General features: G+C 35.4%; 1 protein-coding gene across 1 annotated transcript; it reads left to right on the top strand.

Annotated features, from left to right (window-relative positions):
* Window positions 1–2,199: 2,199 nt before the first annotated feature.
* On the top strand, window positions 2,200–5,794 carry LOC111888093 (DEAD-box ATP-dependent RNA helicase 1). Its single transcript, XM_023884201.2, has 9 exons — window positions 2,200–2,419; window positions 2,546–2,780; window positions 2,863–3,117; window positions 3,765–3,904; window positions 4,186–4,363; window positions 4,447–4,634; window positions 5,084–5,288; window positions 5,386–5,491; window positions 5,579–5,794. The coding sequence occupies exons 1-9, from the start codon at window positions 2,289–2,291 to the stop codon at window positions 5,668–5,670; spliced, it is 1,530 nt and encodes a 509-aa protein (XP_023739969.1). The 5' UTR covers window positions 2,200–2,288; the 3' UTR covers window positions 5,671–5,794.
* Window positions 5,795–23,437: the final 17,643 nt, after the last annotated feature.

Genomic DNA, 23,437 nt, shown 5'->3' with positions numbered 1-23,437 from the left:
AGAACTGACATTATTCGTTGTTCGGGATGGGGTCTCGGAACGAGACTCTAACGGTCTAGTCGGTAGTTGTGTGGGGGGAATTAGGATTTAGTTTGAGATAGAGATAGAGAGAGAGAGAGGTGTTCCCTTCTTCTGGAGAAGAAGGGCTTCCTCTATACCTGTCGTCGGGGGAGCATGTCCCCGATAATACTTTTTGTCTTGTCTAGACTGCCAAGGCGTGGAGCCATCCCATTGGCTGATCGTACACCGCTAGCGGTTACCTGCTATTGGTGCAGAACCGCCGAAGAGTAGCGCTCTGAGCACTCCATGTGTCACTCTGGGGAGTGGTTGGTACTGTTTTGGCTTGTTATGGACTGGAGCCAATAGTTATGAGTCGGACCTTGGCGTTATAACTCTAGGGCCTAAGTAAGAGGTTGCGAAGGCGAGGGCCCGACCTAGTACTTAAGCTAGGTAGCGACTGTTAGCTAGGTCTTCCTTTAGATAATCGTCCCATTATCTTTAACGTATTCTTAGAGGGATATATTAATAAGTCCATAGGCTAGTAAACGTTAGCGTTAGCCTTGGGTAGCTGAGTTGTTCTAGCTTAGATCAAGGCACATCGGCAAGGATGGTTTTGAGTACGTCTACTGACGTAACGGGGTCGGCTGCGCAGACGGTTTTTACTGGGGAAACCAACTGATTATTCCACTTTGTATTTAAAATTCCCCTTTACTAGGATAAGTTTTGATCTTTGTACCTCGTATGATTCAATTGTCTTAGTCTTATTCTGTGTGACATTCTTTTCTAACTGTTTTCTGTTCGAGATTTATAATGATGTTCTTGCGATTTAGGAGTGACCCGACACCAGAAGAGTTCGAGTCTCTTCAGTTTTGGTTTGGGTTTATGCCTGAACACGGAGTGTAATTTCCAAAGAAAGGGGCTATTTTTAACCAGCCTCCAACAGAAAAGGTTGGAGTCATTGTGTTGATTTTCGAAGCGGGTCTTCGGCTGCCAATATCAGATTTCTTTGATTAGGTTATACGTGAGTATGGATTCTTTGTGGATGATCTCACTCCTACTGTCGTTAACAAGATTGACGGGTTTGATTTGGCCTGTCGAACCTTAGGTGTACTTCCTCAACTCCGGGTGTCCCAGTTCTTCTTTAACTCGTCCACCCAGTCTGTCGTACATACTTCCTCTCAGCGGCACGATACTCATTCGTTTCTTGTTAACCAAAGGGCTCCTCGAAAGAACTGACAGGACCGGTAGTTATGGGATAACAGCGACCTGATTGGTCATGGCTATCCTTGTGTGATCATCTCTTCGGATCGAGCACCTCAGCTATCGGGTGCTAGTTTGTCTGTGGTTGAAGCGTTGAAAGGATCTACTTTTGAAGGGTTTTGAGCATAACATACAATCCAAATGTGTGTATGCAACCCTAGTTTGTAGGATTTATGTTTTCACTATTAGGCATGCAAGTATTGAACACAAATACAATAAACCCTAGGAAGCAACTATCACTATCGAAAATAAGAATAAACTAGGGTTTAGATACATAACTTTTAAAATTTAAATATCAAAAATTTATATCTAACTAATATAAAATTTACCATACTTAAAGGTAAAAATATGTTTTTTTTTTTGGTTTTATAAGTACGGTAAAATTTATATTGATTTGATATAAACTTTTTATATATAAATTTTAAAAAACTATTTAGTTTTATCGAATTTTGAATATATATTTATATTTCATATGCTAATAATTTTAAGGACTTTTCTGCAAAATATTTATAAAATAAAGGGTTTTTTTCACAAATAATATTTAATGGTAATTTGGAAACCTGCTATTACAAATAAAAAAAAGACAAAACCAATAACAAAAAATGACAAGTTTGCGATATAAACAAACAAAAAATCTGTCAGAAGATAAAACCGACATTTTCGATCAAACTTAAGACTTTTTATGACATTATTCGAAAATCTATATTTTCAAAGTTTTCTAAACAATTTTTTTGTCTCTCTCTCACACACACACACACACATATATATATATATGGTATTTGATGAATATCTTTTAAAATATTCTTTTAATAAATTTACAAAAATATAGTCCTTAAAGTAAAATTACAGGCCCAACCACTTTGGGCTCCGGGGTACTGGCCCAAAAACTGGGATACGACCAGGGCAGGCAGGGCCGCTTTACTCGGTTATGTTAGCGATCTCAGGGCATCCGGCCACTGTAACTCTGTAAACTGCAACCTCAAAACCATCAAGGTTCGAAGAGCTTCATCAGCTTCTCTTTTGCAACCATGGAGGAAGAAGCAAAAGAGCAGCAGATTGCGAGAAAGAAAGTAGCAGTGTTGCCATGGATGCGAAGTCCAGTTGATGTTAGTTCGTTTGAAAACTGCCCCCTTACTCAGCTTCCATTTCTCAATCCAAGGTAACAAACATCTCTCTCATTCGATTACTTTACGCTTTTGTTTATGCCGCTTATCAAATACTTTTCAATCGACGAAATATGTCCAAAATTGTTTCTTCATTCCTGTTTCTCCGAATATTGAATTAGGCTGGAGGCGGCTTTGTGCAATAGTGGAATCGATTCGCTTTTTCCTGTTCAAGTAGCGGTTTGGCAAGAAACCATGGGCCCTGGTTCCTTTGAGAGAGACCTTTGTGTGAATTCACCTACAGGAAGTGGGAAAACATTAGCCTACGCATTGCCAATTGTACAAACGCTTTCATCTCGTTCTGTCAAATGTCTTCGAGCTTTAGTGGTTTTACCCACTCGTGATTTAGCGTTGCAGGTTAGACATATCCTTCCTTCAGATTTACATAAAATGCTTTCATAAGTGAATCAATGTAAAGAAGATCAAATTTATTTGTTAGGTGAGGGATGTTTTTGCCACAATTGCCCCTGCAGTGGGGTTATCTGTTGGTTTGGCAGTAGGGCAATCTTCAATATCAGAAGAAATCTCAATGCTTATTGAGAGACCAAAACTTGAAGCAGGTATATGTTATGATCCACATCATCATCCCATTGAGTTACAGAGTGCTGTTGATATATTAGTGGCAACACCTGGAAGACTAATAGATCATATTAACAACACCAAAGGTTTTACACTCGAGCATCTTCGTTTTTTGGTAAGTTTTTTAGTAATTTCAGTACCCTTGAGGGGTAAATTTGTCATTTAGACCCCATATCTTATGTACGATACTATCACATGACTTGACAGAACAGATTGTACCGTGTTTGGTATGTATTGGATTGACACTGATGTTAGTGGGACAAATTATCCTTTTCCTACCTAAAAAGTGGATCTTGAGCTCTTGTCTGTGTAAAAGACGTTAATGCCCTCCTCATTTTCATCATTGAAAATAGCTCTAGAAAGCTTGTCCAGACTTCAAGGAACATTTTTTTTTGCATGTACTTATTTTTCTGCTTGAGTTTTTGTTAAAAATTCATGTTGTGTTGGTAATTCGACTATCCTTGAGGGGTAAACATGTAATTTAGGCGCTTTTTGTTACATGACAAAACAAAACAGAACAAGTTGTATTGCGTTTGATATGCATTGGAATATTGGATTGACATTGATGTCAATGGGACAAAAATTGCCATTTTATCTCTTGTGTGTGTAAAAGACGTAAACGCCCTTATCATTGAAAATAGGTCTAGAAAGCTTGTGAAGTGGACATTTTTTATTGGTAATTTGATGATGACAAGATAGATTGCTTAGGTAATCATATCTCTCATATATGTAAAAGACGTAAATGCCCTCATTATATTTCAGGTAGTTGATGAAACGGATAGATTGCTTAGGGAATCATATCAGTCATGGCTTCCTATGGTTCTTCAATGCACCAACTCTACTGTTGATGCCTTTTTTTCCAATCCTTCTACATTTGGTTCCTTGAAGACTGTAAGGAGAATGTAAGTGGCAATTCTTATACTTTTCAATTAACCAGGGACCATTTCCGTAGTTTTTTAAACTACATGGACTATTTCTAGTAACTTTGTGAAACATAGTGACAATTTCCGTAAATTTTGTATTAAGCAAGGATCACACAGACCATTTCTGTATTATTTTCTAATTCAGAAGGGTCCATAACTCCATTTCACCATCATTTCAGTAATAATTTAATAACATAGTAGGAAGCAGGGACCATTTCTGCAAATATTTAATAATACAAGGACGAAACTTGTAATTGCAGTGGTGTAGAAAGGGGATTCAAAAACAAAGCCTACCCAAGGCTTATGAAGATGGTTTTATCTGCCACATTAACTCAAGACCCAACCAAACTTTCTCAACTTCAACTGCATCATCCTTTGTTCTTGACAACCGGACACATACGATATAAGCTTCCAGAACATCTCCACTCCTTCAAATTGGTATATAAAATAATAATATTTTATGGGTTAAAATTAAATAATAATTTTACAAATTTAAATTTGGTTTTTTGTTTTTTGTGAAGATATGCGAACAACAAATGAAGCCTCTTTACCTTGTTTCCCTTTTGAAAAATTTACAAGGGGAAAAGTGTATTGTTTTCACTTCTTCAGTTGAGTCGACTCACCGACTTTGCACTTTGCTTAAGTTTTTTGGAGATTTGGGAATTAAAATCAAGGAATATTCGGGTCATCAACATCAAACCTTGAGAAGGTAAGTTTTAGAGTAAATTACACGAATGGTCCCTATGGTTTAGGGTAATTTGTGCATTTGGTCCCTAGTTTATATTTTTAACTCGGAAGGTCCCTATTGTTTGTTTTTGTTACGCACTTGGTCCCTGTCATACATAAAAAGACTATTTTACCCTTGATTTTTTAATCTATTTAAATAAACACACCCCCAACCCCACCCCTCTCACCTTACCTTACCTTACCTGCCCCATCATTTTTTCCTATTTAAATAATAGTCGTTTTGGGTAAGACAGGGACCAAACGCGTAACAAAAACAAACAGTAGGGACCTTCCGAGTTAAAAAAATATGTTAGGGATCAAACGCGTAAAGTACCCCAAACCATAGGGACCATTCGTGTAATTTACTCTAAGTTTTATTTATTTCTCAATTATTAATTCATCTTATTAAAATATTGTTTTTTTTATATATAGCAAGACATTGAGGGCATTTAGGGAAGGTGGAGTACAAGTGGTGGTGTCGTCTGATGCAATGACACGTGGCATGGATGTGGAAGGGGTTAGAAATGTAATTAATTATGATAAGCCGCCATACATCAAGACATATATTCATCGTGCTGGGAGAACTGCAAGAGCTGGGAATTCAGGCCGTTGCTTCACCTTGTTACACCAAGACGAAGTACTTTTTTATTTTTTTTATTTAATCAAAAAGACCAAAATACCCTTGGTTCAATTCATTTGAGAGATTAATTCTGTTATTGTACTTATTGTTTCAGGTGAAGCAATTCAAGAAGCTTTTGAAGAAAGCCGACATTGATTCTTGTCCTGTTCATACACTTCCATCTGATTCGATTGAATCCCTACGATCCACCTATGATGCTGGTAATTTTACGAATTTGCCCTTGTTTGTTGAATCCTATACTTTGTTTCTTTAGCTTTAAGTTTGGTGTTGTGTTTTTGTGTGTGAAGCTTTGGAGAAACTAAAAGAGAACGTTGAAATGGAAGCATTTAAGAAACGTAAGCTTGGATTCAAGTCTTCAAGCAAGATGAAAAAACGCTGATTTATGCTTAAAAATATATAGTGTTGTATTATTATTATTATTATTATTATTATTATTATTAAAGGAAATTTTGATTTTTGTAGCAACAGTTGTTTCATCATCTTTAATTGATTTTTTACCTCAACTACATTTGCATATTACTTTCACCCCTTAAGGTTCTCCATGATGAATATTTTGTTCTTTTGGACGAATATGTTGATTCATATATACATAAACATGTTATAGTTTCCAATCCCTATTTAACACAACTTTGCAATTAAGATCTTCCGCATTATCTACCCTAAGAAACCGAAGAAAGTTAAAACATTTTCCATTTTTAGATATTCTACGTGTAATGAAAACATCAAAAATGGTACTGTATTTTGCACACAATGTGAACCCAATCAAGATTAGAAAGTGGAAGAAGTGGAATTAAAAGTGATCATCGCCAAACATTAAACAATTGAAATCCGGTTTTACACAACGGCCGCTTAACAATAAATAATTTATTTATATTATAAAACAATTTATTTAAGAAAAAGTTGTATTGATTAACCATATGCGGTACCAAAACAAATAAACTTGTAAGTTGTGAATATTAAGGTTTTAATTTTGTCCATATTAGGTTTTTTTTTTTTTTTTTTTTTTTTTTTTTTTTTTTTTTTTTGTGAATATTGCACCAACATGGTTGTTATAACCGTTTAAAAAGGGTAATAAGGTTTTAATTTTGTCTACGTTAGAACCTTATTTTTAATAATTTTATCATTTCATCTAACTCTTTTATAATTTATATTAGTATCTAGTTAGATGTCTTGATCATTTCATCTTCTCATTTTAGTCGCCTATTCGCCACAACCACGGTTTCAATTGAAAGGTTACATAACAATTTTTTTTGTCATTTTTACGAAAAAAAAGAAAAGAAAAACTAATAATAATCAAAGTCTTAATGAGTAAAGCTATGTTTGGTCCGCCATAGCTAGCTGATATGCTAGTTTATTTTTCGATATTTTTTAAGTTGTTATATTCGGCAAACCAAAAAGTAGCTTATAAGCTAGCGTTTTAAAAAGCTATTTAAACGAGTTTTTTAAAAGTTATTTTAATTTTTTTTCAAATATACCCCTTAATTAATTAAGAAAACATATTTTTTAAATGTTCTTTTATGTCATTATATAAATTTCAGATAGTTTATAAGCCAGTGGCGGAGCCAGGGTTAAAGTAAAAGAGTATCCCTAACAAGTAATGAGGTATTCCCAATAAGTAATAGCGTATCGGGGCTACCCCATTACTGTCGGGATACTCTTTTGCTTTGACAATGGCTCTGCCGCTGACTTATAAGCTATCTAAATGTATATAATGACATAAAATGACATTTAAAAAGTATGTTTTCTTAATTAATTAAGAGGTATAGTTGGAAAATTAAAAAAAAATCTTTTAAAAAACTAGTGAACTAGCTTTTTTGCGTGCCAAACATTATAACTTTAAAAAAATCGTAAAATAAACTAGCTTATCAGCTAATTGTGGCGTGCTAAACATAACCTTAATCATTATGACTTTGATTATTATTAGTTTTTTTTTTTAATGACAAAATAAATTGTTATGTAACCTTTCAATTGAATGTATGGTTGTGGTGAATGGAAACTAAAATGATAAGATGAAATGACATCTAATTAAATACTAATATAAATTGTAAAAGAGTTAGATGAAATGATCAAAATATTAAAAATAGGGACCTAATATGGACAAAATTAAAACCTTATTACCCCCTCTTTAAACGGTTATAACAACCATATTGGTGGTAATATGTAAAAAAAAAACCTTAAAGACCTAATATGGACAAAATTAAAACATTATTATCCTTTTTAAACGGTTATAACAACCACGTTGGTATAATATTCACAAAAAAAAAAATTAACTACTTAATATGGACAAAATTAAAACCTTATTACCCTCCTAAGTCGTTCACCAATTTGTTTTCAAAGAAGTTATATAAGGTGCAATCTGTGACAAACTCCAATAAAGTAACATATTAAAATATTAAAATGAAACAGCTAATTCAAAACTATCAATTAAAATATCAAACCACAAGAAGCCCAAACTAGGTAGCCCAAACTATTTTTTGCAACAAAGGGTTAGCTTATTCGTGTTACTAATTCATAGTATACTAATAAAATTTTAGATAAATAGTCTCAAATACAATATAGGACGTAGAACATTTGAATAATGATGACACTAAAAAATAATGACACTCATATTTTAAAAGCGTTGTACCTAAAAGAAAAACATTTTTTATACTACGAGCCTAAATGTTATGGGACACCCTAACATTATATAGGTCTGAACATTCCTCAGCCAATGCTCAAACATTATGATGACCAATAAGTGAGTGAGTCATCTAGATATCTAGGTAGTACATTTTTCTTGAAATGAATATTGATATAAAAACACTTAAGTTTTTCAAAGAAAAAAAAGCAAAATATAACAATCTTACCTTAACATCATTTTTTTATTAGTTAAACATCATTTTTTTATTAGTTAAAGTTAGAACTTTACAAGTTTTTTTACTACTTTTGCCCTTGCTAACTGCTATCATAGGTTTGTACGTTACTATGACATAAATTTTGCTAGAAAAACCCTTAATTTTATAAATCTTTTACATTTTTATCTTAAATATTTTTTTGTTTTTCTCATATTATATTTATTCATGCAGAAAAAATGTGTCTGTACATGAAAAAATACTTAACTACACATCTGTAACATTCTGAAATTCAGGTGCATCTCTTTAACACTTCTTCTTTATCAAGTTGTCAAGTTTAGCCCCTAAAGGAAAAAGTATGGCAATTGAGTACGCCGGGCGTACTGAAGAGTACACTGCGTGTACTGAAGAGTACGTTGCGCGTACTTGTAACACCGTAAATTTCAAAACAATTTTTCGCTTTTTATAAAAACATAATTCATTTTAACATTCATAAAAACATCAATGTTTGAAACTCAATACCTGACATATAAAAATCCCAAGATCTCATAACATAAAAATCTCGTGTGTGTACTGATCAAGCCGGCACCTTCCCACGGTCATCATTAGTACCTGAAACAAATAACACCAAACACTGTAAGCACAAAGCTTAGTGAGTTTCCCCAAAATATCAGACATAGCACATATTAGCCACTCGAGGCTATAACTCTGTGGGTCCGTAGACCCTACTTTGTGAACCCTCTGGTTCTAACTCTGTGAACCTTCCGGTTCCAACTCTATAAGCATGCACACAATAAATCACATAGAAATAATGCAGTACAACACATAACATACATATAGCATACAAATACTCTATCACATAACTCTGATTACCTACTCAAGGTAAAGTATAGTGAGAAGACTCACCTCGCGTATCTCAATAACTTGCAAATCCCTGAAATCACTAGCGCTCGATCTCCCGAGCTATAGTCCTCCTATAACACAATATATCTCTAATTAACACTTTCACAACTAAGGTTGACTAACCCTATCAAGTCAACACTGGTCAAATCTGGTCAATGGTCAACGGTCAACTTTAACCGGACTCGGCGAGTGCACTAGAGCAACTCGGCGAGTCTATACGTGTTCACTGACTCCCTTGGATCCTCTCTTGACACGTCGAGTACTTCCCTAACTCGACGAGTTCCACCTGGCATGAATCACGGGGCCACCACGACTTAACTCGCTGAGTCTCAAGAACAACTTGACGAGTTCCGGCTTGACTCAGCCCCCCTTTGACTCTCCCTGACTCACTGGGTCATCCCCCAACCCGGCGAGTCTACTCGCTGAACAATTTACGTGAAACCCAAACCCTACTCGCCGAGTCTCAAGAACAACTCAGCGAGTTCATGCCATGCACAAACTCTATTGACCTCCTGAGGTCAGATCTGTTTCCCCAAACCATAGATCTGGCCTTCCTAAGCATGAATGTCACGTAAATTTCGAAACTTGATGCTTGTATAACCACAACAAGGCATAAAAAGGAGATTTGGTCCCAAAAATGACAACCTAAGTCCAATAACTCCATACTAACCCAAAAAGCTCCAAGGGTTAAGGTCTCTGGACCTCTTTGAGTCCAGATCCAAGGCACAAACTTGATTAGGGACTATTTGCTTCACATAATCACTCTCCAAAGGGGTTAGGAAACCCTAACTCTAAAGATCAACCCTAAAACTAAAGGAGGTTCGAACTATTAACTCAAAATGAAGCCTCTAGACTCTGGATCTGCTTGAATCTTACCTCCTCCTTTCTCTTGTCACCCTCTTCTTCTTAAACAAAGGATACAAAGATCCAAAAGTGACTTCTTCTCTCTCAAAGCGATTTAGCTCTCTTAGGGTTCTCTCAAGGGACTGGTAGCCGCAATGGGAGGCTATAAGTGCCCTTAAATAGGCTCCAAACTCGGGGAATTAGAGTTTCATTAAACAGCATGGACTCGCCGAGTCCGGACGCAAACTCGCACCCATAACCGCGATCATACTCGGTGAGTTTGGGCTCCAACTCGCCGAGTCTCCTCACAAATCACCAAAAATACAATAAAAAATAATACCTGGGAATTTGGGATGTTACAGTACTGAAGAGTCTGTTGCACGTACTCATGCGCTTATTTTGGACGCGGACCCGCCTAGGTACGCTGGGCGTAGCTGGCCCAGATGCAAAACCCTAACTGTGGCTTGAGGACTATAAAAGGAATGATATGGTCTTGTCCCCACCCACCATTCCATAAAGAGAAACCCTAGGAGAGCAATATCATCATTATTAAGTGCCTTTTTGTGATAGTGAAGAAGAAGAGGATGTTCATTCTTAAGTGCCTTTTTGTGTGTGGGTGTCTTGAGCTAGAAAGTGCCTTTTTGTGATAGTGAAGAAGAAGAGGAGGTTCATGTGGAGGCTAGAAGTTGGAGTACAAGCTTGGATCTGAGTTCTACAGAGGGCGGAGCTTCACTTGGAGGTAAAAAAACTCAAATCTTTCCTTATCATTTTTTATTTGTGCTTCATGGACCAATTTTTAGAGGTTTTGGTCCCAAGGTGGAGACTTTATGAGCAAATGGTCTCCATAAGCTTAGATCTGCCCTATTTCAGAGTAATATGAGTTGTGGGTTCATAAAAATCCAATCTTGGACGTTAAGATTAAGCCATGCACGAGATTAGGGGTTAATGGGGAAAGAGGTTACATGTTTGAAGTGAATGGTGACCTTTACAGCCATGCAAAGGCTTAAAGGTTTCGACTTTATGGCTTAAGAGGCATTAGAGAGCTTAGATCTGGAATATGAGCCTAGGTCTTAATGGATTCAGACTAAAAATGAAGGAAATATGAAATTCGGACTTACGCTGGGCGTAATCCCAGTACGCGCTGCGTAGGGGGTCGAGTCCCCCGATTCTGGTTAGTCGGAGTACGCCCCGCGTACTGCTTGCTGTTGACTTTCATTGACTTTTAGGGTTGTGGTCAACATTTGGACTTTTGGGTCAAAGAGGGGTAAAATGGTCTTTTACCCTTCTGTGGGATTGTAGAAAGAGTAACCTAGCCTTTGGGAGCCGTTATTTAATTGAGGAAATTGTTTATGTGGTTAGGCGGAGGCTAGATCAGTATTTCAAGAGCGAGATTATCCAAGTTACCCGGGGTGAGTCTTTTCACTATACATTACCTAGAGTGATATCTATGTGCAGACTGGAGGGTCTTATGTGTATGTGTATGCTTGAGATTTTGTATTGTGATATATGTATGTTATGTGTTGTATAGACCGGACCGAAGGGTCCAACGATATAGACCGGACCGGAGGGTCCAATGATATAGATCGGACCGGGGGGTCCAACGATATAGACTGGACCGGATGGTCCAACGAGTTACGGGACTGGAGGGTCCCGCTGAGACACATCGACCGGAAGGTTGTATCGAGATATAGCCTCGAGTGGCGTATGTGTTGTATGTGATATTTTGGGGAACTCACTAAGCATTTATGCTTACCGTGTTATGTGATATGTGTTTCAGGTACCAGCGAAGATCGTGGGAAGGCGCTGACATGAATCGTACACACTGAGGGATTTATGTATTGAGATCTTGGGATTTTTTTATTCGGATAATATGTGAAACATTGGATTTTGGAATTTCCTTATGAATGAAATTATGTGTTAAAAATGAAAAATTGTTTTGAAAATTTACGTTGTTACAACATCATATTTATATTTTTTTAAATGTCATTCCTTTTATGTAGGGGTTTTTCCTATTTATACAATTTAAAATATAAAAATTAATGTTCCAAAACTCGTTAAACGTTTCCAAGGCCGCCAACTAGTGCCTAGCGAATATTGAGTCTAGGCGGAGAGTATTCGGATGGATAAATTATATGAAATTAATTTTAGAAAAATTATATATATATATATATATATATATATATATATATATATATATATATATATATATAAGTTTATTAAAAATTATAACAAAATAGAAGAATATCAATAACAATTATATATTTTTTTCTAAAAAAGTCAAAATTTTCAAGCTTTTCTAATTTTGAACGATTTCGAATTTTTCCGATTTTAAACGAATTGGAGCCGATTTTGACTGCTTTTGACCGACATTGACCAATTTTTGTTGATTTTGACTGCTTTTGACTGAATTTGATAGAGTTTGACTGGTTCCGAGTTTTTTGGCTGATTCCTAATTAAGTACATCGGCCCCTACCCGATTCCGATTAATCGGCTGTCTAGACCGAGTTTTGCAACACTGATAAAAGTACATACTTTTATGTTTTCTAAAAGTATAAATATAGTTTTCGAAAGATTAATGTGTGAAGTATAAATACATATTTTTTTGTCATTAGAAGTAGAAATACATTACTAGATGGATATGTTGTTTTATTTTATTTTTTAGAAATCTAAATACATATTTTTATATTTTGCAGAAGCATATATACACTATTTATAAGTGAAAATACATATTTTTATGTTTTTAGAAGTATAACTATAATTTTTTAGAAATATTAATATATATTTAGAAGTATAAATACGTATTTTTATGTATTTAACATAAAAATACATATTTTTATGTTTATGTAAATGTAAATTCTTTTGTTCATATAAACACATTTTTTTATTGATATACCTCTAAATATATAAAAATCCATATTTATACTTCTAAAACTCATATCAATATTTCTAAAAATGTAATTATTTTTCTAGAAAATAAAAATATATATTTATATTTCTAAAAAATATATTTATACTTCTAAATACATATTTATACTTCTAAAAAATATATTTATATTATTAAAAACACATTCTTATATTTTATAACTAATAAATAAGCTTAAAAACCCCATATATAAAGAATTAGCATCTAACAAATTGTGAATATGATGTTTGAGTAAACGTTTTCCTGTATAAATATTTTTTTTTCCTACATGAATACATATAATATGATCGAAAACAAAAAAATAATTAGGGTACAAACGTAAAAGATTTATAAACTTAAGGGTTTTTGTAACACCCGTAAGTTAGGGCTAGATGATTTAGGTGATTATAATAAATAAATACTCATTTTATTAATTGTTAGCAGTACGCAAGAAATAAATACGTGTTACTGACTATATAAATCTTTTATCATTGCGCAATAAAAATAAATTTTTTGATAAAAGATTATTTATGATAAATAATCTTTATGAGAGTTGTATCAGTCGCGAGGAAGATTTTGTGGGTGTATAGAATGCTCAAATCTAATTGTGTATGAAGAAGTTATGATTGTTCGAAGTTACACATTCGACCTTATACGGCAACGTGTGTCGTAAAAAATAAATTAGAGATAGGTTGCTTGTAAGAATAAGTAATCTAAATGAAAATCGTAGTAATAGTAAAATTGATAATATACATATAGATAACACCAAAATCTGACTTTGTATGAAAAAGTTATGATTTTTCAAAATTTCGGTACAACAGTGCGTGACACTGAAATCGAAATTAAAATCGGTTGGGTATTAGCCAAAACAATGTTATCGAGAGTTGAAGATCTTGTAAAGACGAATCTGTCAATATAAAGACAATCAAGAATGAAGTTCGCATGAAAGAGTTGTGATTTTTTGACGGATTTTAACAGTCTAATATCTATAAAAACACGAATTTAAAATAGAGTTAGAAATAGTTGTTGAGACCTAAAGAAAAGTTATAGTGCTCGTCGAGAGGATTTCAGGGAAATAAAGAATATCAAAAACGGAACGGGTATGCGAAAGTTATGGTCATTCGAAGATTTCAAGAAAATACTTGACTTGATGACGTGGCAGCTCGAGAGCACGTCATGTGGCAAGTCGGCGACCAAGTCTCCGGACCGACATGATCACATGGCTCCAAAACTTCTTGGCACATGGCGCCATAGAAATGGGACATGTGGCGCTCTTCGAGAAGATGGGATGTGGACCACCAGAATTTAGACACGTGGAAGTGGAGCAATGGAACAACACCATCCATAGGCATGGCGCACCTATGGTTAGGGGCGCAACACGCCTTACATATAGTCTATATATATATGCAGAAAATCACTTCTTTTCTCACACATTTCAAACCAATTCTCTCTGAATCTCTTCCCACCCTTGAGCCCAACTTTTTCCGAGATTCTAGCCACTTTACCAAGGCTCTAAGATATCTAGAAGCCCTACGAGAAGAGCTTTCGATTCGGAGTTCAGCCTGCGTAATTCCTGACTTTTCGCTAGAAACTCTGTAAGTTAAGCTAGTGTACCTTATGTTTAAGTTCATTATCGTTATTATAAACCTATGAACAAGATTTACCATTGATCCCATGTCATAATATTGATTAATCTACTTACGGGAATGATGTCTAGGCTATATCTAGTGATGTGTATAAAGTGGGATTTCCAAACAGTATACTATGTATACCAAATGGACTGTACCTCTAATATGATCTTACCTGGTTATTCCTTATTTGATAGATCTCGATGTATTCATTGTTATTGTTAAGGAATCTAGGAATTAGTATAAATACGAACGAGTATTGAAGCATAATAATATTCGTATTTAGGATGTTGGAAGGGATAATCTGAAGTGTTAGCAGAGGAGATAGCTTTCTCGTGGATCTCCCACCTAAGTCAGGTGAGTGCATAGTTACTTTTATGAACATGATTTTAATACAAGTATTTATTAAATGTATTAAATATATTTTGAAATTTTATATGTGAATTACATGCCTATTATCTAGAATATATGTTAAATGAATATTTTATGATATACGTTGTGCGAGCCAGATATGGTTCTACATGTATTAAGATGTATATATGATATTATTACCTAATAATAATAAAAGTATAACTACTAAGAAGAGAAATGTATATTAATACCTAATACTCGGTGTTAAATGTATACACTAAGTTAGGATAGTGTTGCCTAAACATGGTTGGTATTGGAAGTTAATTATAAGCATTATAGTCTTGCCTAGTGATAATATAAGACTCATAAAGAATGCTTAGTTTAAGTTAAGGTAAAGAGATGTTAGATTTACCATGTACTGTAAAGATATGGCATATGCGGGAACTCTGGGATGATTATGGGTATCACAATCTTGTTTATTGATACCCTAAGACATAAAAGAGATGCTTAATTCAATTAAGTTTGGATATTGGGTATCATCTTATCAAGGGTACGTGTGATATGGGAATGGATAATAGAACTTTGTTCGATGATATTGTTGATTGGTGGGGCACGGTTTACGTACATGAGTGCTATATTACTATTCCCGCTCCTTTTCTTTTGATGAGCTTTGTGGGTCATCGTTTCCATTTTTGAGATTATCGGATGAGCTTCGTGACTCAGGTCAACACTACGTATTTTTGATTCATTTTTTCGACTGATGGATAGAGTGCGCCAGAGGACCACCATTAGGCATGTCTGAGCCATCTAGTGGAGTATTGCTGACCACCCTTGACTTATCTATCTTGTGGTGTAACGAAACACACTGATCCTAGAGTATTGATATTGTATATTCATTTGAGTACTCCATTCCCTTCATTTGTTCTCTTTCTTGATCCTCGTTGGCTGTCAAGGAATCCCCGAAGCAGTATAGTCGACTCGTTGTTTATAGTGATCCATCATGATAGATCTTAAGATCACCGTATAAGATAAGTATGTGAGGATACACAGGACGTGATAGATTGTTTTATAGATATGAGATTTATATTAGTGTTATTGGATGGCAATTGGTTTTGCAGGTTATTAATTAATATAACATTATGGGATTGAAAACCCTATGTATCTCACCAGGTTTCCCAACATGACCCACTCATTTTATATACATCACATGTAGCGATGTTTAGACTGTTGAAGACTGGAACATGATGCAAAGTGATTGAAGAGAAGACCTGAAATAGTATTGAGGACCGTTAGGTCTTTATGCTATAACATATGATGTACAACGTCTCGAAAATAATAGTATTTTTTCTTTTCTTAATCAGTGAAATCATTCATTTATTTTTTCAAACCAATCAGCGTAAATTGTATTTTTCAAACATCTGAGTAATATATAAATAATCGGTGCGGAAGAGCCATAAGGGGATGTTGTGCAGTCAAGCTGATCCCTTCCTTTTGAAACTGGAAGTACCTGAAAAATGTCAAACCACAAACCGTAAGCACAAAAGTTAGCGAGTTTCCCAAAATACCACATACCATACATAAAATTTCCATGAACTACCCCCATGGTCTTTTCCCTAGAATGCAATGGGATACCCCCAGGGTCTTACAACCAAGTGTCATGGGCTACCCCTATGATCCTTACTTGAAATGTCATGGGCTACCCCCATGGTCTAACATCCAAGTGACATGGGCTACCCAAGCTATTTGTGGCAGCAAACTTCGAGGATGAAGTCTAATTCATATGGAGGAAAGTTGTAACACCTATGTCAAGTATGAGCTAATATAGTGATGTTTGAATTTCATTCATGGGTAGCCACAATGTGGCGATAGTTTTCTTGGTCGAGAGGTTTAATGACCCACCATGGCATGGCTATAAGGGCCACAACGTAGTAGGTGATTTTAATGAAACCCTAGATTTCCAGATTGGAGCCCTATTTAAAGGAATAAGGAGGCTAGGGTTTGCTCACCCTCAACCTCCACCAGCCTCCTAAAGCTCTAAAGAAAACTCTAACCTCTTTCTCCTATTATTGAAGCCCTTTTTGGTGTTCTTGAAAGTTTTAAAGATATAAGGAAGAAAAAGGAAGTTAAGATCCAACAAGCAAGTCTCAATTCTTCATCCTAGCACTCTTCTAGACCTTTGTAAGTGTCCAAGACTTGATTTTTATCATGCTAGGTTGCTAGATCTTGAGTTTTAGCCCATAATCTTCTTGTTATTGATAATTGGAATGGTGAAACTTCATAAGGGTTGCGAATTTATGAATCTTTGGAGCATTTAGTATGATTGTGGGTTTGGATCTGAAGTGTAGTTGAGTTTTTGAGCCATGCATGAGATTTTTTTTATTAAAAATCCATATTTTGGACCCATTATGGCTCCAAGATATGCATTGGACATGCATGTTTATATATTGATGGGTTTTAGGTAAAACAAATAAACTAGAAAACAATTCCTAAGTTCACATGCAACCTACTTGGGATCTATGTTTTAACTATTTAACATACAACTTTGAATTTCAAAACAAGAACCCTAAAGGAGAGGGGCTAATTTCGAAATTAACAAACTAGGGTTAGGAGTTACATACCTTTCAATTGTTATATCAAACAATTGACAACTCCCTGGATCTTGATCTTGATCTTCTTGGAAACTTAGCACCACAAGTGTAATGCCTCTAATGGAATCACACCCAAACTAGAAAGAAGGAAAGTAGGAGAAAGGGGAGAGGGAGTATGCAAAATCTCGGCCTTAGGGTTTTTTCAAAAGAAAGAGTGACCAAAATATGAACCAGGAGGCTTCTTATATAGCTGAGGGATCTAGGGTTTAGTGGAAACCCTAGTTATCCTTTGCTTAGGGCCTAAGCAAACCCAAGGGCCTTATCTTGGACCCCTTGGATGAATTCTCTAGGGTTTCCCCTAGGGTTTTCGTCCACCTCCTTCCAAGGGGGTTCTGGAACCTTCCATTCAACTATCAGTTAATTGCAAACTAGTCCCTGCACTTTATAATTAATTCTTTTAACCCCAAAATTAATTCCAATTAATTTCTGGTTAATAATTAATTAAACATAATGATTTCTTATTAATATATTAATCTTTTAACATATTAATAAATTCATTTATATTAATTTATTAATCTTATAATAAATTAATATCTCTCCTTTCATAATTTCCTTGTCTGGTTGCTAGGTTTGAGGGCAACCCAAAAGGAATGTGCTGCTATCAATTCAAGTATATACCAATTATAGTTATGGGATTAGACACCTAATCCAACAGTCTCCCACTTGGATAAGTCTGTAACTATAATTGCTAGTATGCCTTCTAAATTTGACCAGCAAATTGTAGCTTCCAAAAAGCTGCCACCGAACTCTGACCCAGTCAGTTACGTGTCCTAAGATAAGTGATCATATAATCCTTCGTTCTGCTAGATATCCCCAGACAAAAGACATGGAATGTAATCAATCTCTTTTGTCCAGAATCTATGTTTCCCGATTCCTGATTTGTGATGATATAGGACTTCTAATCGAACACATCAATTCAGTCCTGGCTGGGCCCAACACATAAGTCAACACCAAATCATCGAGGGGCCCACATATATCGCTTTTCCTGTTAGGGAAAAAGGAACGAATAAACATTGACTCATATGCTTGTATCGTTTACTCATCAAACCATACATGACAATACGTTTTATAACACCAAGTTACTGATGCGTTTTTGTATTACCAATGTATAGCCGAATTGCAAATTACAACTCATATATCTCTGTTCCAAGATTATAGATATTATCGTCTCAGTATTACTCGTGATGAATTACATGAAGTAATACTCTGAGCGTGGGTTTATCCAATACTCAAATCCTACTCTCTGAGTACTCATGAACATTGTAGGTATTCTATTGCCATGTCTATCCTTAGACAATCTGCAATCCAATTCATGACAGTCTTAATTCACTACTTACTTCCAAAATTACGAGCGACTGTGGAGTTTGAACAATCATATTATTCGGGAAGTAAAACATGCAAAATATGAAACACAACTATAAACAATTAACAAAAGGTAGTAAACCCATAAATAATACTTTATTATTTAATCACCAAAAGTCAATTACATTTACTTTGTTACAAGTTTCAGGACAAAACTAATCTAACTACTAAAAATAATATCATCTTTCAGACCTATGCTCCGAGCATGCTGTATATGCTTAACCCTACTTAGACCCTTTGTGAGGGGGTCTGCTGGGTTATCTTCAGATGATACCCTCTTTACAACAAGATGGCCTTCTTCTACTCTATGCCTGATGAAATGGTACTTTCTGTCGATATGTCTGGTTTTTCCATGATCTCTCGGTTCATTTGTCAAGGCAACCGCTCCTTCATTATCGCAGAACAGTTCCATAGGCTCCTGGATGGTTGGAACAACTCCGAGATCCCTGATGAAGTTCCTTAACCAAGCTGCTTCTTTCGACGCTTCACTTGCTGCTATGTACTCTGATTCACAAGTAGAATCAGCCACCGTATCTTGCTTGGAACTCTTCCAAGTAACTGCTCCTCCATTCAGTAAAAATACCCAGCCCGACTGAGAATGGAAGCTATCTCTATCCGTCTGAAAGCTGGCATCACTGTAACCATCTACTCTCAAAGTATCATTGCCACCAAGCACAAGGACCCAATCCTTCGTCCTTTGCAAATACTTGAGTATATTCTTTACGGCTGTCCAATGAGCTCTACCCGGGTTTCCCTGATAGCGACTGACCATGCTCAAAGCAAAGGCCACATCAGGGCGAGTACATGTCATAACGTACATGATCGATCCGACAGCGGAAGCATAAGGTACATGACTCATGTCTGCTATTTCCTCGTCTGTACTAGGGCATTGAGTCTTACTCAATTTTGTGTTGCTCTGGATAGGCAGCTCTCCCTTCTTGGAATTTTCCATACTAAACCTCTTTAGTACCTTATCCAAGTATGTGCTCTGACTAAGTCCAATTAGTCTCTTCTTTCTATCTCTCAATATCTTAAGCCCAAGAATATAGGTAGCTTCTCCAAGGTCTTTCATGGCAAAACACTTTCCAAGCCAAGACTTAACTTCATTCAAGGTTGGAACGTCGTTACCAATGAGTAATATGTCATCGACATATAACACCAGAAAAGTTACTATACTCCCACTAGCCTTGATATACACACAAAACTCATCTTCACTTCTAGAGAAACCAAACTCTTTGACTTTCTCATGGAAGCAAAGATTCCAGCTGCGAGATGCTTGTTTTAATCCATAAATGGATTTCTCAAGCTTACACACTCTATTGGGAAACCTTGCATCGACAAAACCCTCTGGCTGATTCATGTAAACATCCTCAACCGGCTTTCCATTAAGGAAGGCAGTCTTTGATGGGTTTTGGTCATAAGACATCCTATGTGCTCATACAAACCCTAAAGCTTGGATCTAGGTTTCTCTATTGTACATACTTTGAATCCAAGACTTGAACCCTAATTCTAGCATATGGAAATCAGAATTCACATGTAAATAGGTTTAAGAACATACCTTGATTGTTATGTAGCAATAACAATCCAATTCCTCCTTGAATTGACCTTGGAAAGCTGAGAGTCACAAGTGTCACTCCTCTAATGGCTTACAAACACCATAAGCAAGTGGAGAAGGTATAAGGAGAGAGGAGGAAGGTTAGAATTCGTTTCTAAGACTTCTTGGGAAGGGATACCCGAATTCATAACCCTAGGGGTGTTTATATAGGTGTAAAGATAGGGTTTCAGTCATTATCCTTATCTAGTTGATTATCCATTAAGCAACCAATAAGATAATCCTTGAATCCTTATCATACTCGAATTCTAAGGCTTTTCAACCTTAAATTCGTTCACCATACTTATAAGATAATCCTTACCTTATTTTGTAACTATCACATAATTACAATTCAGCCCCTCTAGTTTAATTAATTACATTTGATCACAAAACTAATTCTTAATTAATTATTGACCAATATTAATTAAACAAATATGATTTCTCCTTTAATATATTATTCTTATAACATATTAATAAATCATATTATCCTCTCTCTCTATATATATTTCTCCAATCAAGTTGCTTTGGTGAAGGCAACCCAAAAGGACCATGCACCATCGGGTCAAGTACATACCAAAATAGTTATGGACTTAGACACTAATCCAATAGTCTCCCACTTGGATAAGTCTAATAACTATTCTGCGTATGACTTCGGATCTCGATCTGCAATCGTAGCTTTCCAAAGCCGCTGTCAACTCTGATCATATCAAATACGCGTGTCCTTAGATAAGGGATCATATATTCCTCCATTCTAGATATCATATGAGATATGATTTCAAATCATTCTCTTTGTACTCTATCTCGATTCCCGATTTATGACGACTGACTAATTGAACAAATCAAATTAGCCCTAGCCCGGCCGAGCATTTACGTTTGTCATCACTAAACCATTGAGGGGCCCAAAGATATCGCCTTTATCCTGCTTTGAATAAAAGGAACGGATAAACTTTGATACAATGCTTGCTTGTACTCACGCACCAAATCGCACACAACAATATGTTTTATAACACCAAGTTACTGGTGCGTTTACATATTATCAATGTGTAACCGATTTGCAAGATACAACTCACACATCTCGGTTTCAAGAATATAAGATGTTATCGTCTCACCAATCACTCGTGATACAATCCATGGAGTGATCCAAGTGAGCGTGGGTCTAATCCAATGCTCAAATCACATTCATAAGCACTCATGAACGTTGCAGCAAACATTTGCTTATGTCTAATACTTTTCTAGACATTCCACACACCAATTCACGACAGTCTTCATTCATATCTACTTCCAACATATGAACGACTGTGGCCCGTTTGAATAATTCGATTATTCTTAATAAATTCAATTATTTTGGAAGTCAAAACATGCAAAGTGAAACACAAGAATAATACTAATCCCATATGGCCTCAAACCTTTGAGTATAAATAAAACACCTTTTGTTTATCACCATATTGATTACTCATTATTTGTCGTTTCGGGTAATCAACTTCTTACTTGAATTCCAACACTTGTCTCATGCTCCTAGCATGCACACAATGTTTACCTATGGTTCTTACTTTGTGAAATAGATCACATTGAACACATTTCCAATCCTTCTCATTTCATAACTCCAAATCCGTTAAAGAATATCAAATTCTTGCTACTTATAGAATATGCTAGATTCTAACATTCTATGCAACTATCCTTTCGTAATGTCACTGCACCAAAGTCTCAAAGACTATCGCCAATGATATTACAAAGTCTTCTATCGGAGATTGTTACAAAACAATTCCATAGACATGATGTCTCTCACTCAAAGTACATTCTTTGAACATCCTTTTGCATAGAAGTTTCTAATCTAGACATAGATTTTCAATATTCAATTCCCAATATGGACACGCTTCCATATTTTCCATATGACAACTCATTCTTAATAGAATCTTATCTATTCGTAATGATGTCGATATAGTCCATCCAATATGGAAACATTTCCATATTTTCCAATACTATACTTCCAACTACTCACAAGCGACCAATCCTCGTCGAACTTGGATTGTCCTTTGATAGTTGTTTAATTATTTTAGTCTAAACCGATTCTAGTCCTTTTTCCCTCTAAATGTGCTAGACATTTGGAAAATGGTCAAACATTAAAGCATTTGCAATCGATCCTATACCCGAAGCGTATGGGACACGACGCATAATGTTTTATTTGCTATGTTCTCAAAATTCGAATTGTGAAGAGGGATGCCGTAATCATAATCGAAATTTTAAGAACACACTAAGTACCTTTGACTAAATTTATTAACATTTCTCAACCTAATCCTTTAGATTTGAAATGAAGCATAATATTCTCTCCCTTAATTATAGCAAAATAATCTTTCAACTATTGCGACTTTGCAAAGTATGACTCTTGTTTTCTATAATTAATATTGCTAACCTTGCAATACTTTCCTTAATAATCATACAATCATAACATTTATGCTCCCACTATCATGATGATTATTATAAAACATAACACTTATGCTCCCACTAGCTTCGACATGTATTCATAAACATCTTAACTTTCAGAAAACAATGCTTATTGAATTTCTTAAGTTCATGTTTCTAATACTTAATGCTTTGATAATCTTTTATCAAGGCTTCTTTATACACCTTTGCCTTCGATAGTTCATATGTGTGTCTAAACAATTAAGACTAATTGCCAAACCCCACAATTCAAATTATGGAAAGGGATGCCGTAACCATAATTGAATTCGAGAATGCAATTTTACAATCACTATCTACTTAAAATCTGTCTTAGCGAAAGCATTTCCTCACAATCATTTTCATGAAGGAGGAAATCTTATGGCACTTAGATTTAAATGGTGTATATGTTCCTATCCATGTGACTTTGTCAAAACCAAAGTTTACGACGAATTCAAACTCATATGGATCGAACTTTCTTAATCTTGATTTCTTGCCTTATGGTAGCACAGCTGCCCACCACGTCTTCCAAGTAGTTAAGCAGCTCACCTTTTCCTATCAATGTACTTTCCATTGATCAAGGTCCTTGCCTTTTATGCATTCAAATGAGAACTCATAGGACTCACATGCATAATTAACTCGATTGGATTG

Source organism: Lactuca sativa, chromosome 3 (assembly GCF_002870075.4).
Source record: "Lactuca sativa cultivar Salinas chromosome 3, Lsat_Salinas_v11, whole genome shotgun sequence".
Lineage (NCBI taxonomy): Eukaryota > Viridiplantae > Streptophyta > Magnoliopsida > Asterales > Asteraceae > Lactuca > Lactuca sativa.
Note: the sequence above shows the minus strand (reverse complement) of the source record. Positions and strands in the feature narration are given on the sequence as shown.